The 19260-nt window shown below is 40.0% G+C and overlaps 4 protein-coding genes across 8 annotated transcripts; 1 reads left to right on the top strand and 3 right to left on the bottom strand.

The window, feature by feature from the left end:
• Positions 1-293: 293 nt before the first annotated feature.
• On the bottom strand, positions 294-5682 carry cenps (centromere protein S). 2 transcript variants are annotated; one of them, XM_082533373.1, is made up of 6 exons: positions 5490-5682; positions 5264-5305; positions 5012-5135; positions 1080-1113; positions 890-956; positions 294-694 (listed from the first exon to the last, which is right to left on the bottom strand). In XM_082533373.1, exons 2-6 carry the CDS (start codon positions 5291-5293, stop codon positions 581-583), a joined length of 369 nt encoding a protein of 122 aa, XP_082389499.1. In that variant the 5' UTR covers positions 5294-5305; positions 5490-5682; the 3' UTR covers positions 294-580. The 2 variants fall into 2 exon arrangements, with proteins under 2 accessions (XP_082389499.1, XP_082389498.1); XM_082533372.1 differs by having other exon boundaries at positions 5264-5680.
• Positions 5683-7074: 1392 nt separating this feature from the next.
• Positions 7075-8220, bottom strand: rbp7b (retinol binding protein 7b, cellular). Its single transcript, XM_082532431.1, has 4 exons — positions 8039-8220; positions 7655-7833; positions 7375-7476; positions 7075-7146 (listed from the first exon to the last, which is right to left on the bottom strand). Exons 1-4 carry the CDS (start codon positions 8109-8111, stop codon positions 7093-7095), a joined length of 408 nt encoding a protein of 135 aa, XP_082388557.1. The 5' UTR covers positions 8112-8220; the 3' UTR covers positions 7075-7092.
• Positions 8221-8373: 153 nt separating this feature from the next.
• Positions 8374-11020, top strand: LOC309706154 (uncharacterized protein). 2 transcript variants are annotated; one of them, XR_014276685.1, is made up of 7 exons: positions 8374-8453; positions 9041-9076; positions 9164-9226; positions 9326-9405; positions 9494-9624; positions 9716-9782; positions 9880-11020. XR_014276685.1 is itself a non-coding variant. In XM_082532428.1 (6 exons), exons 1-6 carry the CDS (start codon positions 9003-9005, stop codon positions 9957-9959), a joined length of 495 nt encoding a protein of 164 aa, XP_082388554.1. In that variant the 5' UTR covers positions 8968-9002; the 3' UTR covers positions 9960-11020. The 2 variants fall into 2 exon arrangements, 1 of the variants encoding a protein (XP_082388554.1); XM_082532428.1 differs by lacking the exon at positions 8374-8453 and having other exon boundaries at positions 8968-9076.
• On the bottom strand, positions 9904-18837 carry h6pd (hexose-6-phosphate dehydrogenase (glucose 1-dehydrogenase)). Of its 3 annotated transcripts, none has more exons than XM_082532425.1 (5): positions 16235-18837; positions 14549-15215; positions 14336-14453; positions 13937-14206; positions 9904-13832 (listed from the first exon to the last, which is right to left on the bottom strand). In XM_082532425.1, the coding sequence occupies exons 2-5, from the start codon at positions 15188-15190 to the stop codon at positions 12487-12489; spliced, it is 2376 nt and encodes a 791-aa protein (XP_082388551.1). In that variant the 5' UTR covers positions 15191-15215; positions 16235-18837; the 3' UTR covers positions 9904-12486. The 3 variants fall into 3 exon arrangements, with proteins under 3 accessions (XP_082388551.1, XP_082388552.1, XP_082388553.1); XM_082532426.1 differs by having other exon boundaries at positions 14549-16437; positions 18597-18837; XM_082532427.1 differs by having other exon boundaries at positions 18597-18837.
• Positions 18838-19260: the final 423 nt, after the last annotated feature.

Raw genomic sequence — 19260 nt, 5'->3', positions numbered from 1 at the left:
AGTGTGTGGCCTTCTCAGACATGGGGTAGTACCTGTCTTTTTGCTGCTTTTGATGGCTTGTTCGTGAATGATCCCCTTTTTTTAATTATCCACACTTATGAGGTACTGGGAAGGTAAAACAGTCCAGCTCAGCAATGTGGCTTTGCTTTCCTTCAGCAATATTCTCTCTCTCCCGAATTGGCTATTATACTAGAGCTAATGTCAGGTTTCTGTGCCTTGGAATTGGGGATTTGTTTTAAGAGTCTCACTGAAAAACATGAAGGGAACAGTTTCTGTAGGGTCCCTTTGGCGAATGCTTTAAAAATCAAGTTTAATGTTTCATTCATACATGGTAACAAATCAGGTCAAAATTGTTACATGCACTAAAATTCAACATCACATTAGCAGATCCTGGGATGGAACTTTTCACTTATTTGCTCCAAATCTTTGCTACATAACTGTTTTGACAGGCACATGTCCCATGAAAGAACTAGGACTTTTGTTGGCTCTTGGCTTTATCAGATACATGTAAGTCAGTCTTCATGTTTATTTGATTGATTGGGCTCAAGTCAGATACCGCAGGCTTGCCTGTGTCCTGTCCTTATTCTCTGCTTTCCTCCTCAGTTTCTGTGTTCTTTCTCTTTGCAGTAGTCTTCTTTTTTAAACTCATGTGCTCCTGGGTCAGTTCGTCACTTTTATTTTGTATGTGGATGGACTGAAATAAATAAAGACAAATTAAACATTAAATTTGCTGTCTGCTGTAGATTATATACGCAATACACAGGTTCAGTAAACAATTATTTGAAATTATTTTAGTGGTTAACATTGGCATGACTACATGTTTGTTGTACTGTAAGTTAACTGTACAGAAATCATGTCACTGAATGTGTTGTTTCTTTGAATAACTCACCAAAGCAGTACTGCGGCGGGCTACAAGTTTCACATCATCTACAGACACTGTGCTTCTTTTAGCATGCCTGAAATGAAATTTGGGATTGGAAGCCACGTGGACATATTTGAATAGCTGCAGTTTGAGTAACAAAGTATTTTTGGTAAAGTTGTTAATATGGTGCTGGGACAAAAAAAAAAAAAATGCTTACCTTGCAAAAGCCTCCAGGTCTTTGGCAAATATATCTGTTAAAAACAAAGAGTGAAATGTTGATTTCAGTCTGTTGCAAAACTGCATTAATGTTGACTGTTGTGGATCCTTGGTCCACTTGAGTTAGAATCATTTCAGATTATAACTCCATTCATTTCCATAGATATTGCTCAAAAGTTAAATAAAAATAAGGGAACGTGAGCACAGTATAACAAGGCATATTGCAGTTTTCAGGTAAATGGACCCTTTAGAAGCCATATCACCTTCTTTGATGCAAATGAAAGGGAGAACAGGTTCACTAGAGGTGAAACAAGATGCCCCCAAAAAGGAAATGGTTTTGCAGGTTGTGGCTTTCTTCTTATCCTTATCTGACTGATACATATACGTGCTTCTCGTGATGCCTGTCTACAGCTCTGTCCAGCCCTCCTCCTCTAATAGCCCATCTCCTGGTTTCTCCTCCACACTATGCTTGGAAACAAAACAAATCTTGTGACAGACCATATGGATGTGCTAACCTGGACTGCCTGTGCAACCTAAAAAGGCTGCAGGTGCCGTTTCATGTTCCAGTAATGACAAGGACATCAACGAAAAGCAAAACTATATGTTAAAAATAAATAAACAGAAGAGAAAGAGTGAGAGCGCTGCCTATGGCCACCACCTGTATTGCATTTTTACCTTGATAAACCTAACACACCACAACAAAAGACTACTGTACATGGACCAAACTTGACTCCATTATTGTTTTGACACAATTTTTGAATTCAGTGACAACTCATAATTAAGTAACTGCACTTTATTCCAGGAATGGGGTTTAGGGTAAGCTTAGGAAAAGTGTGTTTCCTGTTCTCTTTCTGAACTCAAGAAACCCAGAGTTTACCTCTGTCTCTTTTCCTTTTTGATGAAATCTAAGGAGTTCTGTAATGTCATTTCATTTCTACAATCCACACCAAAGAGCATATTAGCACACTGAGTTGCAAAAAGTTATATCAGGAAAAAAAGCTGGAATTGTATCCCCATATTTAGACTAAATTTTACATGCTTGCAAATTGTTGATTTAATCTGAGCCTGGAAGGAAAACTATACAGTCTTGATAATGCAAAATAATTTTACATGTGACTGGTCAAATCATATGATATATATATATATATATCATATATGTTGAAATATGCTCATTAAAAACGAAGAGTGAAAACAACTACTTGAGTGTAACTGAATTACAAAAAAGAAGCAGCTAAAAACTGAATTTCACAATAATTTCATATGGAAAGGTATATTAAGTTTTCTAAACAATAACTGTATTATGGGTTTAAAAATGCAAAACTGTACATTATGAATCTGCATGATATTTTATATATCCGTTATTGAAAAATGTGTTCCAACACAGTGAGATAGAGCTGCTGTTAGGCAGGGTATGTAAATACCGCCACACTTTGTACTGATGTGCCAGTAAATTTTCATATTTTATAACACATACCATCAGAGGATAAACAATGTTAAAACACACACACACACACACACACACACACACACACACACACACACACACACACACACACACACACACACACACACACACACACACTTCATTATGTACACCATGCTATAGTCCTGTGTTGGACCCCCCTTTTGCTTTCAGGACTGTCTTATTTCTTCATAGCATAGATTTAATAATGTGCTGGAAACACAGAGATTTTGGTCCATATTGACATGTTAGCATGATATAGTTGCTGCAGATTTGTCACCTGCACATCATGATGTGATTGTCTTTTTCCACCACATCCCAAAGGTACTGTTGGATTGAGATCTGGTGACTGTGCAGGCTATTTGAGTACAGTGAACTCATTGTCATGTTCAAGAAACCATTTTGAGATGATCTGAGTTTCGTCACATGATGTGTGATTCCTTTGGAAACCAGAATAATGCACTATGTCATACAATGGATATACTATTGGCATAAAAGAGAGGACATGGATATGCAACAATACTAACAGTACTAAGTACTACAATCAGTACTAACAGACTGACAGTTCATTCATTCATTTTCTACTGCTTATCCAGGGCCAGGCAGCAAAAGCAGCAACCTAAGCTGAGAAGCCCAGACCTCCCTCTCCCTCAGCTAACCAACTGAACCATTGATACAAGACAGGATAGATCCATGCTTTCATGTTGTTTATGCAAAATCCTGGTCCTGCCATCTGTTCCAGCACAAATTGAGAATAAGCAGACTAGGCAACATTTTTCAAATGTTGTAATGTACAATTTTAGTGACTCCATGTGAAATGTAGCTTAAGTTTTCTATTCTTAGCTAGGGATGGGTACCGGTATCCAGTGCCATTATGGCACCAGTTCTGACATAAACGGTAGTACCCAGACCGAAAAGCAGCGCACATTTCAGTGCTTTATTTCTGTGCTTTTTTTTTCTTGAGATGTCATACACTTTGGATTCTAGCCAATCATTTTACCTTTCCAAGGATAGTAGGCAGGCCCAGGTATGTACGTTCTTTTAGAGCAGAGCTGCAGATTAAAAATGCCCAAGGCAAAGCAGTTAAAAGTCTGGCTGTACTTCACAGCAAAAGATGCAAACTCAGCAGCCTGCAACAAGTGCTTTAAGCTGATACTGTGCAAAGGAGGTAAAACCTTGAACCTGATGAAACACCTGGCGACACATAGCGTTTTTTTTTTTAAAAGCCGAGAAATGCACCGTATTTGATAGCTTGCTGCAAGACCTCACACCGTGCACATCTACTGCGGGAGTGGTGCCTGTTATCGGACCTGGAGTTAGCAACATCCCCCAAAAACCGAAGAGGAGAGTCGTGGCCCCTAGCCCTGCCAGTGTAGCAGAAATGATGACGGATGATGATGGCAGCAGCAGCCGTTCTTCTCTGGGCGAGTAGCTTAATGTTGCTCGTGTGTAATACGTTGAGTAGGCTAACCACGTTATTACATTAATGCATGTAAGGTGAACTAGCAAACACCGTTGTAGTTACATGCGGCTGTCTTCTTGTTTGACAGAGTGATACCATATATGCCCTATAGCTGCAGAAAAGACAAACATTGTTATCTTTTTACAAAAACAAAAACAAACAAAAAAAAAACAAAAACAGCTAAACATGAGAGGTTTTAGGACAAAGTTTGTGTTTTCCATTGTTTAAGCACCGGTTCCAACCAAAGGAGGTATGTTGTATCAACAGAAAAGGCTAACTTGGTTATCATTTTGCAGAAAAAAAGAGACTTCTAAAAATAAAAACGTAAGAGGTTTTTGGACAAAGTTTGTGTTCTCCATTCTTTAGTCAAAGGAGCTTGCAAAGAAAAGCGTCTGGACTTCTTTAAGTTACTTGCAGACATTTCACCTCTCATCTGAGAAGCTTCTTCAGTTCTTAGGTCAAATGGTGGGGAGTCCCAGATTAAGTCAGTCCCAGGTGGGGAGTCTCCATTCTTTAAGCACCAGTTAGAGCACCGTTTAAGCACCGGCTCCATTTCAAAAGTACCGGTTTGGCCCCGGTATCGGATAAAACCTAAACGATACCCATCTCTATTCTTAGCTGACAAGAGCGAAAGCTGGTGTGGTATTCTACTGCTGTAGCCCATCTACTTTGATATACTGTGCTGATGCGCTTCTGTATGTTAGTTGAAATGAGGGGGTATTGTGTTATTGTTGCCTTCCTATCACCTCAAAGCGATCTGGCCAACAAAGCATATTCACTCAGGGAAATGGGCTTCCTGTATATTTTCTCTTCTTCAGACCATTCTCTATAAACGCTTGAGATGGCTGTGTGCGGAGAAAAAAATCACAGTAGTTTCTGAAACACTCGGAAAACTAACCACATCACGTTTGAAGTCACTTAACCCCTGCAATCTGATTGGCTGATTAGAAATCAGGTATACCTAATAAAGTGGTCAGTGAAAGAATATCCTCATTAGTTGAACACCTACCACACTGTCTGAATGTCGTCTCGGCTATTGCCGCTATAGCTTGTCGGCTGAACGGTCTCCGGTGGTCTTCACCGATCTTCTGGCAGAGACGACCCACTGTATAATGAACTGCAGCTTTTAACCTCTAAAACCCCAAAACACATCACGTTAAAACACATCATAACGGTCCTGTGTAGTAGCTTTCGCAACGTCCCTTTGTGTTTGCCTGTTTGGCTAATATTAGCTATCAGTGAAGAGAACTGAAACACTTACCTGGTGAGTTTCCTCTGTATCCACTGACATTTTCAAGCAGAACTGTTGACAAACCAAACCGAAGATTTCCCAGACAACCACAACAAAAAGGAAAGTCACAAACTGAAGATTAACTACTGCTGAAAACACGATATGTAACCTGTAAACTGATTTTTAAGCTATTTGTTCAGGGATAACTGTCTGATAGCTACCAAATTAAACTCGCGGCATAAATGCGTCAACAAACCAACGAGTCCGCCGCTTCTTCTTCAGTGTTTCGCTTCAATTGGTATCCACAGTTTCCGCTTACTGCCCCCTCCTGGTGTTATTAGTCTTTTACATTTCAGTTCACTTCCAACCAGTGTGCTTTGACTGTGGAAAAAATGACGTCCCCATTGTTTGACTTCCCTAAAGTGAAGCCCAAACGTCTCTATCGCCCCCTGGCGTCTGGCTTCCGTAAAGGCTATTAACCCCACACACTCAATGTTAGCGTATGGGCCAGGGGGGTTAAGTAAAACACTCAAGTCCACCTCAGATATACATATAACAGACACATTCTTCCATGTTAAGTAGTTTGTGTGGTCAATGGGTCACTTCTCCCAAAAGTCTGATTTTAATTAATAACTTCTAAAATTGTAAAACTGTGGTCTGACAGGGTTATGATGACAGCTTTGATTGATAGCTGTTGTCCCTGAAAATCTTGCTTATCTCAGTTCAGGAACTAAAGCTGTTAAGTTTACTTAAACTATGGGTTAGATGCTTTATTTAATGTTTGTAGAAGATAACAGCAATGATCAATGAAAACATCTTCAAAATGAACCAGCCAACAATTATAAGTAACCCTGGACGATCTTTTTCTGCTCATGACCTCATGAGATTTTGTGATGCATTAAAAGAATGAAAGATAACCCCAACGCTCTTTTTTTTCATGTCACAGAAGGAGGAAAATCAAAAAGGCTTTTCTGGAGCACTGATGGTGCTCTCTGTGGACAGCACCCTCCAGAAAGAAATCGATCAGCTCTCCACCTCCTCCTGAGTAATCACAGTGCACGATCATGCAGTCAAAGGAAGTACATAGTTTACAAAGTCCAGGGTTTGAATGAGATCTTTCCTCAGCTTGTACTTCAATTGCCAATCAGCTTGAGAAGTCTGACAGTGTGTCATGCTTAATTTCTGCAACTTAGGTCACAGTATTACAGTCATGCTGATCAGTTGGGCAAAACCTCAGAGAGAAATGCTGCATGTGCACACGTTGAAATAGTTTTAAAACGTCTAGTGCTAACATGATGCATGTGTGTCGTCTGTCAGATGGTGCCAACAAGGACACTTCATCAGCGAGAAAGTCTAAACAACATCATGTATTTACTGTACTGGCAGACATGTTTTGGTTCTGTGATACTGGAAGCCGAAGGGCACCGTTGCTAAAAGTTAACACCTCCCCCCCACTTTACTATAAAACAATCATTTCTTTCATACGTCCACTTCTTTCCTTTATCTTTTTATAAAAGTTATTTAACCTCCCTCTACTTTTACTGCTTTTTTTTAAAGCAGAGAAATTTAATCTCAACATCTGTTAACACCATGTTTTAGAAAGTGAGAAAGCTTGCCATTTTCATTATGGCAACATGAAATGAATCTGTATGCGGAAAGACTAGCATTTCATTTGATAAATATCTACAAAGGTAGCTTTAAATTCCTAAGAAAGCTTTAGTATAAAACACTTTAGGATTGTGGAAAGTGTTTTGTGCATCATTCTAAAATATAAAAAGGAAAAGATATAGTTTTTGTTGTGTTATGATGTCAGTTAACGAGACAATAAACACACAATGCACTTCATTTTGAGAGTTTAATCACATAGTCCTTTTATAAATTTGTTTGCAGACTTGATCCCCACAAGTGAGCTCCTGAAAAAAAGAAAAAAAAAAAATTGTAATTGAAGATCAGTTTTAAAAGGGTAATACAAACAACAAACAAACAAAAAACAGCAGGAGTTCAATGAATGGCATCAGTGTTCAGAGGGAGCAGCATTTTCATTTGTATGGTTACAGTTGTACACATGTACAATCACAGGATTGTGAATGTTATAAGTTAAAATATTAACAGGGACACCAGCATAAAGTTCAGAGTCATACCAGATGAAGCTCATCTCCCTCAAGCCAGTGAGCCCACCCTCGGTTTCTCTTTTCTCCTTTTTGGACACACACCAGCTTTTCATTTTCCCAGTTGACCACAGACTGTTAGAGTAACATAAAATAAATAAAATAAATAAAAAATGAACTACACAGTTTCCCCAATACTTAAACATAAATGGAGTTTACACTTTGTAAAGAGGCTGATTTTGTTTTGCACCACTGATCACAAATCTAATAGCGACCTTTAAAACTGGAGGTTACATTTTGGTAACATTTTTACCTTACAGGTGCGGTTGTCCATTCCTTTCGTTACCTCCTCGAACTCCTCTCCGGTCTTGAATGAACACTCGTAGTTTCTTAAACTACTAAGTGTCTGAATTGTGAAGCAATGTCCGTCCTGCTTAATCACTTTCTGAGGCTTCAACATAGAAGCAATCTTGCGCGTTGCAAAATCAACACCTGCATGTCAAAATGAGAGGGATAAGTGACAACACTTTCTACAAAATGTTTACACTCCAAAAAGAGTAAAAACTATAACCTGCCATATATAAGTTTTACGTACACCCAAGTTCAAGAACTCTAAACCAACTAAATATGAGATTTTCTACTCATCTCATTTTCTGCACGCAGTCTTCCAATTTGCTTTAAAAAGGGTGAAACTTACCAAGTGCAACCATGTAGCCCTCAAAATTGACATTGCTGACCATGTTCCACGTCCCACTGAGGTTGGCAGGCATTTTGGATGTTAGGTGGCCTCTTTGGAAGACGCAACAGCAGAATTTCAAGAGTGGAAGGATGCGAAGTTGTTGGGTGGGCTCTTTTTATTGTGTGTCAAATGTGGGGTAAGGGTGATGCGTTGCTTATGCTCTAGTTAATTTGGACACATACGCAGGAGGGTGGAGCAAGACTTTTGAAATAATGTGAGGAAACTATCCTGTTCCAAATAGATTAACAGCCTTGCACGACGCAAGGTTTTTTATTTTAATTTTAATATACTCAGTTTTATTCGTACTTTTACGTGGGCTTTGTACTAAAAGAGGACTTGTGCGCAGATGTGATAATAGCGTAAAAAGCTCGAGGTAATTAAATCTGTAAGCATGCACACCTGGAGTCAGTGTTTCTTTATGAATCGTAGTTTGTGTGGAGAGGATCGGCCTCACATCCAGCCCTGTATCCGCCCAGTTTCTACCATACATGGTCGATGCTAACCTCATGAATAGAAAGTTACCGATCACTGTATTTCTCTGTGCCAGTGCAGCCGCCATGAGTCAGTATAATGCAGTAAGCGATTAAACCCAGTAGCCAAGTATCAGAAGTTCAGGCCTGTGCATTCCGGGAGTGGGTAAAAGTGATGGCGAAAGGGCGCTGAAGAAATCTCATACAATTTCAGAGTGTTAGCGAGTTTTAACAAAAATAATTTATAAGCGTCTAAAATGTTAAAACCAACTTTAAAAAAATTTAAGCATAACTTATTGGGGCAAATGTTCTGAGTTCAAGGAGTAAAAAGTGCAGGCTTGGACAGGATGAAATACAATCCTTCCTCTGGTCAACAAGGGCGTTTGGCACTTTAATACAACACGTGCCAGGGACAGTGTTACAGTACATACGCGTCTGGATGTGCAGCATCCATGTTTCTTTACTTGCTGGTCTTCATGGCATTTCACAGCAGCAGATGGATACCAAAGAATCAGAGATTAAGATTGTAAGTACTCTCATACATAAAGATTTCAGAATGACTTTCTGTTTACTATGACCTTAATCTATTTTCCGTTCACTTCCCCCTTCACAGTCAACTACTGAATGTACTGTTCATCACAATTGTTCTGGTTCCTCAGTTCTACGTGATGGGAAGGTAAGTGGGACGCAGGCAATGGCATCATGCCATACAGCCCGCAGGTTACTCATACAAGAAGGAACATGAAGTTAACAATGGTTTCTATTTTGGTTAAAGGCCCAAATCCTCAAGATACTGCAGGCAGCCCCTTCTGAACAACCTGTCAGCCTCAGTTGCTCTGTCCTTGATGGCTTCAGGTAAGTCTCCTCAGCTCAGCAGTCCCAAAGCAGATACTCTCACAGCATTTACACAGGTTTAATAGGAACAGTGATTGTTTTTTTCAAGGTTTTGCAGTGATATTCACACTGACAGACCCAATTCATCACAGCTTGTGGGCTGCCTACCATGTGTTTGGTCTACTGTCATGTGGCCAAGGTTTGTGCACTACTATCCTGACTCTGACAGCAGCAGCATGTGTAAGAAAAAAAAAAGCAATATTAGCCAGTTCAACCCCTCAAAAAAACTCCTGCAGCATATCAATGATTTCTATGTACGGTATGTTCACAGGCCAAAACCACCCCTGAGCTGTACTACATGTCCCTTGTCCTAACAGTGGTCTCTGCTATCAGTACAGGTGAAAGACAACTCTCCCTTTCTCTTGCACACTGGATAATTCATTCATTCATAAAATCTTCATTTCGAAGGACTAACACCTGCTTCTGTCCGTTCAGGTTTTTTCATGGTCAGAGGAGGACTGTGGCTAACCAACAGGCACTCTGTGACAGATCCAAGCAGAAACAATGAGTTATAAAACACTCCAGCTGTCCCACAATGATATGTGACACTACACATGTAAAGAATTCATGAGGGCTCCTTGCCACCAGCAGCTTGTAATTTTAAACCAGGAGAAAGAAAAAGGGAAAGTGACTTAATCCAGCTCACATTTTTTTAATGCACACTTCAGAAAAGCAGCTGTTGATTTTCTTTTTGCACCGAGGAAATGTATTTCATGTAACAATTTATTACTAAAAAAACAATATTTCATACAGTAGATTTGACATGATTACAAGCAATGGTGTGACTGTAAATTCTGAACTGGATTTTTATCTTATTACTGAAGCTACAATAACTGACTTCTCACAATTCAGTTTCCCAGGTGAAATTTTGAAATTAACTGTAAATTCAGTTAATCGTTTGCCTATTAAATAAATTTTTTCTGTATTGTCTTGTTTTTAAATGGCAGGTGCTACTAAATTTGTTAAACACCATATTTACAACAGACTAATATAGCTAAAGAGATGACGGATGTGTTTAGCATGTTTTCTTACTTTGTTCCTAATCTTGAGGCACAAAGACAACACCACTGCTGACACTTAGTGGAATTGAGCTTTTATTTAAAGATGGTCTTCAATAAAGAAACCAAAAATATGATGTAGTGTTAATGTTGTTTTCAATCATTTTGACTCAAAAGCACCTCCAGGTTACATTAATAGAAGAAAAATGTGATCCGAGTATGGGAATGTGATTATCTCTTTAGTAAAACACATATTTTACATCACCTGATTGTGTATGTATGGCAGTACCACTCCACAAAATAAAACATTCATCCAATAAGAGCAGATTATACAGTAAACTGGATATCTTTAAATTCACCTGAGATCAGTTATAATTCACACATACAAACACCTTAATTCATCCGTGTGTTGTAACTGTCTTCCAGCAACACAACAATCGTCTGCGCTGTGTAATTTGCAAAGGAAACTTCATATATTCCTCTAGATTCCCACTCACTTCACACTTAGACTTAAATGATCAAAAATCTTCATATGCATTTCTCTCTCTCTCACACACACACACACACACACACACACACACACACACACACACACAAAAAAATACTCATATGAGGTTAAAACTTTTAAGAACATGGACCAATGATTTCATTAATGACAAATTACATACACTCAGCATCCCTTCTAACTCATTTCTGGTTTATAGTACCGTGTTAAACCTACGCCATAACCTATCCTTTGGCCTGACATGCACTGTCAACAGGTGTGACAGGTATGTTTGGTAATATCCTCTGTAAACACAGATTATTGATTAGCACCAGTATAATTCCTCTATTTAACAAAATCTAATAGGCTGTAATTGTATAGCCTGCTTATTGTGCTAATGAAAGTGGATACATGCTGTTATTCTTGTTTCCCAAGCTCCAACATAACTTTTAAAAAAGTGATTCTTTGCCTTCATAAACTCAAATAATTTTGAGTAAAATGAAACTAAAATATATAAAAAAATATATATAAAAGGTTTATTTATTCATATAATTTATCATTAAGGAAAATATGCTAGGTGCTAGGTTAATGCTTGGTATAAACTAAATGTGTACCAATCAAGTAATTATGTAACAAATGCTTGGAAAATATACATGTAATCAAATTACCTAAAGTCAGCATTTTGGGCATAAATATTTTTTGGGTGCACCTGTATAGACTGAGTCGTTTCTGAACTCTTATCTACTTCTTGCGGTGCTGTAAAGCTAACTATTTATCAAGATTTCCCATATGGAAAAGATATATATAAATCTTATAAAGTTTGTATCTGTCTTGTGTGAAACTTGTATGAAAAGCATACAAAAATTATATAATGAAACTTGTATGTTTTGGATACTTACTAAAGCAATATATGAAAATAATGAGAAAGTGGCCACTTTCATGAGTAAATCATATAAGTTTTTACTATTTCTTTTCCATATGGGTTATTATCTCCAAGTCCAACATAAACGGCTCAGTTTCACTTGTAATGGAAGTTCAATGCACCAGCGTACAATGCAAACTATGTCCGCTCACTATGGTTGCGATGCAGATTTATTGCAGTGCAATAAACTAGGCTTAACTCTAAAGTTAGGGCTATCGTCACATTATAAAACACTTACACCTTACATTCACCTTGTGGAAAACTCCTGTTCCATTAGTCAAGCCTTACTGAAGACGAGCAGTTCTTTAAATGTAAGAAACCACAAACGTCTTCGCTGCTTCACAACCACATGGACACCAACAAAGGGCTGTTTTCAACAATGTTCTACTGATTTCCTATTTTGAGCAAGTTTGGTCTATGTATACACTGTTATGATCTCAAACGGTGCGCTGGAGGGAAATAAATTAGAAGCCTGAAAGAGTTTAGCAGTTCTGCTCAGTACATGTGATTTGAGTTAATAACCTTTCCTATATGGTCCTCCTATATGTGCTGGTTCATATATTCTTTCTCATCAACCAACAGTCCAATTAAAGCAGCTCCAAAGACATTTGTCTGATTGCAAGGTAGAGATTACATTCTTATCCTAAAAGTGCATCATAGTCTATGTACCAAACAAGGTTACCATTAGTAGGCTTCACACCAGTGACAGGCCATTTGTCTGGGTTGTCCTTCACACGGCTCAGCTGGGTGATCAGCTCGTGTTTGCCTTTGCCCATCACCAAAAGGGCAACTTTGTGGGCTCGATTAATGACATTAAAGGTGAGGCTCATACGCTGGTGTGGCTTGGAGGGGCTCTCAGTGAGGGCCACCAGACTATCGCCAAGTTCATCAGCTTTGCCACCGGGGAACAAAGAGGCTGTGTGGCCATCATAGCCGACACCCAGCAGTACAAAGTGAAAGCTGGAGCTGTTAACCAATTTAACGAGTTGCTTCTCATACATTAGCGCTCCTCCATCTTCCTCCACACATAGGCGCTGGTTAAGATGCACTGGCATGGGGTGGATGTTGTAATACGGGATTCTCACATGTTGCAGTAGATGGTCATGCAAGTTGCGGAAGTTGGACTCCAGTTCCGTCGGCAGCACGCAGCGCTCGTCCACCATCCAAACATGTGTGTTCCTCCAGGGGAAGGTGAAATGGTGATCGGCCAACCTGTGAAACAGAGCAAGGGGAGTAGATCCACCGGAGAGGGCGAGATGGAAAACACCACCCTCATAAATAGCTGCCTCTGCTGCTTCCTGAATATCTGCAGCGAGCTTGTCAACAAGCTGCTCGGCCCATGCAGACACCATTTCAGAACTGCGAAATTTACCTTGCATCACTTGGAAACCATTTGTGGATGTGCCACCCAAATGATCAGTACTGATTATCACCACCTCATTGTTGTAGCTAACGTCTTTCCCTTTCAGATGGATGTCCAGCACGTCTGCATTATCAGCACCACCTGGGTAGATGCGCGGAAATGTGCTGGCTAAACTGCTGAGCAGCGGTGTCCATAAGTCCCAGGAAGCCAACAGGTTCTCTGTACTAATGAAGCTATTCTTCTGTCCCAAAAAGATGTGAGAAATAAGTTCTGCATAAGCTTCCTTCTGCTCCATTGGAATCTGGATGTAGAAGTCTGAAATAGGCAATCCAAAAACGTTGACGTCTTTGTGCTCCGTCACTTCCTTCCACTCACTGTCTACTAGAGCTGGCTTGAACAAATTCTTACTAACAAGAATTGCTGGATATTGAAGGCTGCCATGTCCAAAGTAGAAAACTATCTGCTTGGGCTTGCAGTGAACGTTATTGTGGTTTTGAACACAAAATATGTCATTTTTAAAAAGAACACGTGCGTATCCCACCCGCTCATCTAGCATCTTCCCTGAGATCAAAAGGATCGGCATGCCTTCATATTGTGCGTCATCAATCTGTGCGAGTACAGCTAAAAAATAGAAACACGAGTAAATATTAGCATCTAAACAGTGAAGGAGATGTAATGCAGCACACTTACAGCAGAATGTAAGGAGACAAACTTTCAGTACTTGCCTGCAAATGTTGGAGTGTGACTGACGTGATCTTTGGTCTTATTCAGCTCCTGCTGAACTTCTGCTTTGTAAGTTTGGTACTGACCGATCACAGCTTGATTCTTTCCTAAAGGAAGCATGGAACTAAGGATCTGCAGCTTGTTTCCAAGGACTTCCTCACTTCTGCTCACGTTCTTGGGAAGCCTCATGGTCAACAGTGTCATGACCTCAGTCAGGTGGTTCTGTAGCACATCCCTGATGACCCCATACTGGTCATAGAAGGCAATGCGACCTTTTGAGGAGAAAATAACAAAGACAGGGTAAGAATACATGATTCAATCACCAAAAAAAAAATGTCTATGATTTACCCATGTCTCAAAATACCGTAGTAATTAAGAGAGTTGATAAACCCTTTAATCACCTTTAACATCCAGAGTCTCTTTCAGTACAATCTCCACTCTCTCGATGTGGTGCTTGTTCCAGATGGGATCAAGTAATTTTTTGTTTTGTATTCTAAAAGGAAGCATCTTTGAAACCACCTTTGGAAAAAAGGAAACATAAGATGTTTGGATTTGGATTCAGATTCATTTAAGAGTCAAGGGTGGAAGGCATGCACTGTGTAGGACTTCCATACCTGTTTCCCCAAGTAGTGGTCAATTCTGTACATTTCTTCTTCCGTCAGTGAGCTGCGAAGTTGAGATGCCAGTACCTGAGCACTCCCGTAGTCATGTCCAAAAGGTTTTTCAAGCACCACCCTCAGCCAAGCCCCACTTTTTGGCCTGCAACTACTATTAATCTTCTCAGCAATATCTGCATATGCAAAAGCTGGTACAGAGAGGTAAAAGAGCCTGCCTGCCTCCGTCATTCCCTCTTCTTGAAGCTGTTGCTCAATGTGCTTGGCCAGATCCTGATAGTCCTCTAATGACTTTAGTTGGCGATACTGTGCGAGCCGCAGAAACTGGTCTTTCAGCAGAGCACAGCGCTCCTGAGAAACATCCTTTGAGCAGGAGACTGCCTTCAGAATCTCAAAGAGCACTGGTGTGGCCTTTTCAGTGGGGGACTGTCCCCCGCCATAGAAAGAAAAGGTGTTTCCACTACTGACTTGGTTGATATACAGCTGGAAGAATCCCTGCCACAGGTACTTCTTCGCCAGGTCACCCGTGCCTCCCACTATGACTACCGAAACATGGCCAGGTCTCTGTGCTTCCTCGCCCTCCTTACCATTTCCTCCCTGGGTGCACAACGCGACCAGGAGGAAGAACACAGTCAAAAACATTGTCCGGTCCTAATGGTCCAAACCCCTGTATGAACACAGCAATGAAAGAAGGGCATTCATCTCAGGAACACTATGCAATAGCAGATTATATTAAAGCTAGACAAAGTTTGCAGATTGTTTTCATAAGCTAATCGTTCAAGTGAATAGTTGTCTGTGTCTATGTGACAGCCCTGCAACAGTATGATAACTGGTCAGCTGTGACACACAGTGGCAGCCACCGTGGGGAATATTTTCTTGGCACACTTTGTACCAAGCATGTTTTAAACACCCTAGCCTACCTGAATATTGTTGCTAACCATGTCCATCCTTTTAAAAGCTCATTGTACCCATCTTCTCATGGCTATTTCCAACAGGTTAATGTGCTATGTCAAAGAGCTCAACTGGTTTCTTGAACATTGACAATTAATTCACTGTATGCAAATGGACTCCACAGTGACAAGTTCTTCATCCAGCAGAGCACCTTTGGGATGTGGTAATTCACATCATTGATGTGCAGCAACAAATCTGGAGCAATAAAACCTTTACAGCACCATAGATATGCTATGAAGAATTAAGGCAGCTCTAAAGGCAAAGGAGGATCTGACCCGGTGCTAAGAAGATGTAACTAACAGCCAGTGGGTGTATTTGTGACATACAGAGTGCCGTCTGACAAGAAAAGCCCCCAAAACGGTCAGTTTTACCTGATGCATAAACAAACAGTTAATCAGAATATTTGAATATTGATTTTCTGTTCATCAACTTTCAGCTCTGAGCGCTTCATAAAAGAAATTCCTCTGGTTACAAAGTCAAATGAAATATTAACAGAGACATTAATGCAGTTACGCTCGTGATGTAATATACATGCAATGTCTGTCTTTGGTCATATCGACTGTCCAAAATATCATGTGCAAAATAATGTTTAAAGCATATCACTTAATACAGTACACAACCATCAACTTGTATGCCAGAAATCTAAGAAATATGCCAGACAACCATTTTAAAAAGCAACAGTTAGCAGTGGTAAATGTATATAAATAGAGCTAAAAAAAAAACAACAACCCATACTTAGCAAAATCTCTGTCCTGAGCTTTTCCGAAGTCCCTTGAGAGGCAGAGATACTGTCATGAGTGTAATGATTACCGGATACTGGTGGATAAGGGGCGTAGCTTTTGCACTTTGCTCGGGGCGTTGAGCTTCCAGTACAAGAGCTGAGCTGTTCTTGACGTTTTGGGGAAATCCAAATAACTTACTGATGATTTTTCAAGGACCTGCAAACATTTATTGAGCAAGTAACACATTTAATGGGAGCAAAGGGGATCCCATGCTCTGCTGGATGAACACAGGGTCACAAACTGTAATCAGAGGGGAACAGTCTGAGAACAGGCAAACAATCCGCACTCATTAATATCCAAAACACCGCTATCAGGCACACGAAAATCTCTTAAAGGTATCTGTTGAACTTTGTTTTCTCACCGCAAAATGTGACTATGACGGAGAGTGAAAATTATTCACAGTGAACTGAAAACCAGCAGAAAGAGGCTGATTTTATTACGGAGTGCAATATCTGGAATCGCTGCAGCTTGCATGTTTGCACAATGCAAAGCAAACAGCAAAGGCCACCCTCATGAAGGCAGGCTGCTTCAGCGGCAGCTGATTTTTTTGTTTTACTTTTTTTAGAAGTACTGCAGTCATCAAAACTGTTGGTACTATTTCTTTGTAGTATTTTGTTTATATTGTAATCCTCCCTCACAGATCAGCAGCTTTTTAATATTTTTTGCTTCTTTAGGGTTCTTCTGTAGCTCTGACCTACATGTGACACTTTGTTCCTCGTCAGTCAAAAGCTACTTTCATTTTCTTTCCTCTTTAAATCAGCACAGACAATCTTCCTTGAGTCTTCCTGACTCATCTATCCGTGAAACTCTTTATAAATAGCAAAGGGGAAAAACAGGGAAAGACTGCATCTTCTGTTCTACCGTGCACATACGATCAAGTGACTATCCCATATCTTATATTCAAAAACCCGCCAGGCACTGGTGAAATTCTGTGGACATGAAGTGCTTTTTCCAGGTGCCAAGTTAAACGGCATTAGACAGAGTCCACTGACGATCAGCACAATAAAAGATTTGTCTGACAACTGAGGAGTATTGATGAGGACTGGAAAAAGCACTGAAGAGATATCCTGTGTTCGCTTTCTGTCATTGTGGTGAGATCTGTCACAGTCAAGCCTTAAGAAGAAACTCCAGATCAAACTGCTATTAATACTAATTCAAACGCTCACTTATGGATATTAAAAAAAACTATAGAACCTATTCATTCATCCTATATTACCAATAAGCAATTTCAGTTACAAAATATAATGCGAACACCAAAGGTCACCTCATGAAAGGAGCTCTCAGTATAGCAGGACTTATTGAAATGTGGTCTGACTTTCATCTAAACTGCATGTAGAGACAAAACTCTACTCACTGGCACTTTATTACGCACACCTTGCTAGCACTGAGTTGACTGTGGGGGGTATTTGGGTACAAAGAATTCATTATTGGTGTTTAGGAAACCAGCTTGAGATGATTTGAGCTTTGAGATGTGGTGAGTTATCCCATAGTCATCAGAAGATGGGTACACTGTGGTCATAAAGACACGGACATGGTCAGCAAGATTTCACAGGTAGACCACCTGAGTAATAAAAAGTGTACCAAGAAACCAGTTTCTGAAATGCTCACAACAACAACAATTATGTCAACTTCAAAGTCACATAAATCACTTTTCTTCTCCCATTCTGATGCTCAGCAGGCCAGCCCCTCCTGACCGTCCCTACACGCTTAAAAGCACTGAGTGGCTGCCATATTGGATTGGCTGATTAGATATTTTGAGTTAAGGAGCAGCTAAACAAGTGCACTTAGTAAACTGCCCGGTCCATATGAGCACTTTCAGCAGCAGCAATCTGCAGGGGGAGTTTTAGATCACCCCCTTCTTTTTTCCTGAGCATTTTAAACGGCGAAAAAGCAAATACAATAACTAGTGCAGTAAACATAAATGCTGCTGACAGAGCTCAGCTGCCACCAGCTGTGTAACGTCCACAGGGATTTGATCCGAAATTCACAAGCCATCGCTACAAACTGTAAAACTGTACATAGACACAGATGCTGCATTGAAGCCGCCTGCTTTCCACACAGTCGCTCGCCTTCCTGGCACAACAAGCAAAAAAAACCACGACGTCACATGAAGGGTGGACAACATGTTTATCCCACGAGTCCACCTGCTAGCTGTCCCACTTCACTTCCGCTACCTACACACAATACACACGGCTCTGCAAGCGTCTCGGTAAAAGTACAGCCGTGTCGACGCTACAAAAACACGCGAAGCAACTAAAGCAGAAATGTTCGCAACAGACGCACTCTTTAAAAAGTTACAACTGGAAACGACGAACCTGCCCGGTGGCGAAGGCTACCGCGCGCTCTTCCTGTACCAGTCACGTGACACCCCTCAATCCAAAGGCAGGCTGCTAACATGATAAATACATGTTTTCCAAGACTTTGAGCTTCCTCTGCGCAGTTCTTTTGAATGATGCCGTTTGAAAACATTACCATGTTGACTAGCGTGTTGCAGGGTGTCATAAAATACAATTGTGAGGATGGTTTGTTAATGAGTGTCCCGAAAACCTTGAGTTGAAGTCAAGGTTGACTGAGTTTACGCACTGGAGGCATTAAAACATCATGGCAAGTGTCAAGGACCAGACTCACGGTCAGAATCACTTTGAAACTCGATTTGTATAAACCAGCTTATATTTGGAGAGGTAAAGTAGGAATTAAACGGTTCTTTGATTTACCTGAAAATGTCATGTTTTAATTTTAACCAAATACTTTCATATATGTTTTAGAGTTTTTTCTTTAAGAATAACACACTTTAAAATCTGAGGCGGTCTTAAATAAACTATTAAACATTAACGCCCACAAAACAACATGTTATATTGTTTCAATCCAGCATGAAAGTTGAATGAAAACTGCTTTCCCCCCATTTTTCAATACTTTCACGTTAAAAAGTAGTCTACAATTTTTTTTTTTGCATTATTGTAAAATTTAACTAAATGCCGT

The sequence above is a fragment of the Aulonocara stuartgranti genome (assembly GCF_965226115.1).
Source record: "Aulonocara stuartgranti genome assembly, chromosome: 5".
NCBI lineage: Eukaryota > Metazoa > Chordata > Actinopteri > Cichliformes > Cichlidae > Aulonocara > Aulonocara stuartgranti.
This window is presented reverse-complemented; position numbering and strand designations above follow the sequence as displayed.

Bases quoted from the DNA above. Each gene is read 5' to 3' on its own strand.
- cenps (XM_082533373.1), bottom strand. From the start codon at position 5,293: ATGTCAGTGGATACAGAGGAAACTCACCAG. The intron at 5,136-5,263 runs GTAAGTGTTTCA...TTGGGGTTTTAG, and splicing joins ATACAGAGGAAACTCACCAG to AGGTTAAAAGCTGCAGTTCA. The intron at 1,114-5,011 runs GTAGGTGTTCAA...TGTTTTTAACAG, and splicing joins GACGACATTCAGACAGTGTG to ATATATTTGCCAAAGACCTG.
- rbp7b (XM_082532431.1), bottom strand. From the start codon at position 8,111: ATGCCTGCCAACCTCAGTGGGACGTGGAACATGGTCAGCAATGTCAAT. The intron at 7,834-8,038 runs GTAAGTTTCACC...TTTGACATGCAG, and splicing joins GGGCTACATGGTTGCACTTG to GTGTTGATTTTGCAACGCGC. The intron at 7,477-7,654 runs GTAAAAATGTTA...TTACTCTAACAG, and splicing joins TGGACAACCGCACCTGTAAG to TCTGTGGTCAACTGGGAAAA.
- LOC309706154 (XM_082532428.1), top strand. From the start codon at position 9,003: ATGTTTCTTTACTTGCTGGTCTTCATGGCATTTCACAGCAGCAGATGG. The intron at 9,077-9,163 runs GTAAGTACTCTC...CCCCCTTCACAG, and splicing joins AAGAATCAGAGATTAAGATT to TCAACTACTGAATGTACTGT. The intron at 9,406-9,493 runs GTAAGTCTCCTC...GTTTTTTTCAAG, and splicing joins TCTGTCCTTGATGGCTTCAG to GTTTTGCAGTGATATTCACA.
- h6pd (XM_082532425.1), bottom strand. From the start codon at position 15,190: ATGTTTTTGACTGTGTTCTTCCTCCTGGTCGCGTTGTGCACCCAGGGA. The intron at 14,454-14,548 runs GTATGGAAGTCC...TTTTTTCCAAAG, and splicing joins ACCACTACTTGGGGAAACAG to GTGGTTTCAAAGATGCTTCC. The intron at 13,833-13,936 runs GCAAGTACTGAA...TCTATTTTTTAG, and splicing joins TCACACTCCAACATTTGCAG to CTGTACTCGCACAGATTGAT.